The 2,457-nt window shown below is 48.6% G+C and overlaps 1 protein-coding gene across 1 annotated transcript; it reads right to left on the reverse strand.

Annotated features, from left to right (window-relative positions):
- Window positions 1–1,915: 1,915 nt before the first annotated feature.
- Window positions 1,916–2,194, reverse strand: LOC147462556 (uncharacterized). The gene has a single exon (XM_086526607.1). The coding sequence runs from the start codon at window positions 2,192–2,194 to the stop codon at window positions 1,916–1,918; it is 279 nt and encodes a 92-aa protein (XP_086382733.1).
- Between the last annotated feature and the right edge of the window lie 263 nt (window positions 2,195–2,457).

The following is a 2,457-nucleotide window of genomic DNA, read 5'->3' on the forward strand; positions in this document are numbered from 1 at the left end:
CGAAAGCATCATAGCACTATTGATCACCTTGTCACTCTTCGAGTTCTTATGGAAGCGTCTCGATTGAAAGGAAAAAAGTTGTATTGTTGTTTTGTGGATTTCAAGAAAGCTTTTGACATGGTACCACGAGGAAATCTTTGGAGACGTATGCAAAGCCTTCAAGTGCCGAGAGAATTTATGCATGCAGTCTTTCGCATCTACCAAAAAGTGATATGTCGATTACGTATGGGAGATGGAATTTCAGAATTTTTTGCAAGCACTATTGGTGTCAAACAAGGATGCCCACTTTCCCCAACCCTCTTTGGGCTACTCATTGATGAATTGGAATACATGGTTCTTGATTTTATGCAGCAAGAAGGCATAGAAGAGGTTAAGATTGGAAATGCGGTGATCATGCTTTTGCTTTATGCCGATGATGTAGTGCTCTTGGCACATACCTTAGAAGATGCACAAAAGCTTATGAGTGTCTTGGAACGCTTTTGCCTACATAGCGGGCTGATCGTGAATGGATCCAAAACCAAGGTTATGCTTGTAAAGACCCTCAATGACGAAAATCCATGCATTGTATACAACCATGAGAAACTTGAAGTGGTAGATCACTTCAAGTACCTTGGCCTTGAGGTTCCATCCAATCATAAATGGAAGGATTGTGCAATGCGTCGCTTGGAAGCCGGAAAGAGGGCTTATTATGCATTTGAGAACATGTGCAATGCAGGAGAGATCAAGTGTTGGGCTCTCAAAAAGTACCTCTTTGACACATTGGTGACACCGGTGCTTCTTTATGGAGTGGAGGTGTGGGGTGGAAGCATCGGGAAGTCTACTTGGAAAGAGTTTGAGAATGTCCAAAAGCGTTTTCTCACCAACTTTCTCCAAGTCAAGACACAAACACCCTACATGCTCTTACTTCTTGAGTCCGGATCGCTTCCCATTGAGGTCTTGGGCATGGAAAGGGTTGTGGAGTACATGCGTAAGACACAACGTAGCCCTTTGCATCGACTTCCTAGAATCGCATATGAAGCAAGTCAAAAGGTTCAAAAGACATGCAAGAGCAAAATACTAAGTTCGGGGTGGATGCTTGATATCAAGAAATGGTTTGGAAGATGGGATGCATGTCACTTGGTCAAGGATGCGTCGATCGACTCCCAAGTTAATGAGGCCTTCTTACAACGCCAATGTATCATGGCTTGGGAGAAATCCGGAGGTTCTCGCTTCAGCCATTACACCACACACGTTGCCCCAAACTACAAATCTCTCTTCTTCTCGGAACGAGGTAACCGAACCCATTCCTACATCCTTGAGCCCATCTCGTTGAGTGCGATCCGCACCATTGCCTCCATTCGTCTTAGCTCCCATTCTCTACGCTGCGAGACAGGACGTTGGGGCACTGGCGAGGAGTGTCATCGACTTTGCACCTTATGCCCTCGTCAAGTGCGAGAGAGTGAGTACCACACACTACTTGAGTGCTCAGCTTTTGACCACATTAGATCCTCTTTTCCCCATATATTCAGCCATGAGCTCTCCCTACATACCTTCCTCTCCCAACCACGATGTGGACTCTCTATTGCGACGCTCATTTCAGCCATTTTTGAGCATCGAGAGTCACTTATGAACTCCACTCACACCACGTGACATGTTCATTTGGTCCCATAGGTCATATTTGACCTCCCAGGACGATAATAGAACTATCTATCTATCTATCTATCTATCTCTCTCTCTCTCTCTCTCTCTCTCTCTCTCTCTCTCTCTCTCTCTCTCTCTCTCTCTCTCTCTCTCTCTCTCTCTCTCTCTCTCTCTCTCTCTCTCTCTCTCTCTCTCTCTCTCTCTCTCTCTCTCTCGTCAGCTCAACACAGCGAAACCCTAAGCTCAACACACCCCTGTGTCCCTCCCAGGATCAAGGGCGGCTTGTGGAGGGGCGTCAAGCCTCCAAGCCCGCCTGCAAACAAGCTCCACGACCTGCCTGCTCGCGCTGCGTCTCACCTCCCACAGAGTTCTCATCGTCGCCCTTGCACAACTCGACATGCCCTGCACAGCCCGCACAGCTCTCGCCTTCTCTGCACAGCTCCGCCTTGACCCCGACTTCTCGCCCTCGCGGCCTGGTGTTCCTCCGCCAGTAGCCCCATTTGAGTGTTAAATTGCAACCTGAGAGAGTGGTGCTTTCCCACCACTGCAAAAGCTCGCGGCGACATTCAGCCATGGTTTCATTGTCTGTTATCTCCTAGCCGAAGCCCACCCACGACAGGAAGCTCGCTTTTTGTCGGTTACCCCTAGCCGAAGCCCACCCACGACAGTAAGCTTTTGTCGGTTGACCCCATTTCCACCAGTGCAACCCCGAACAACAGTCATGGCTACCCGAGCTTCATCCCGCAGCAAGGCCACCTTTGCAGGGATTGTGGCAATGCCTCCCAAAATGGACAGCACCATCCGACTTCAGAATGAAGTTGAAAGACTCCGCAAGGA

Source organism: Adiantum capillus-veneris, chromosome 2 (assembly GCF_014529385.1).
Source record: "Adiantum capillus-veneris isolate H3 chromosome 2, ASM1452938v2, whole genome shotgun sequence".
In the NCBI taxonomy this organism is placed as follows: domain Eukaryota; kingdom Viridiplantae; phylum Streptophyta; class Polypodiopsida; order Polypodiales; family Pteridaceae; genus Adiantum; species Adiantum capillus-veneris.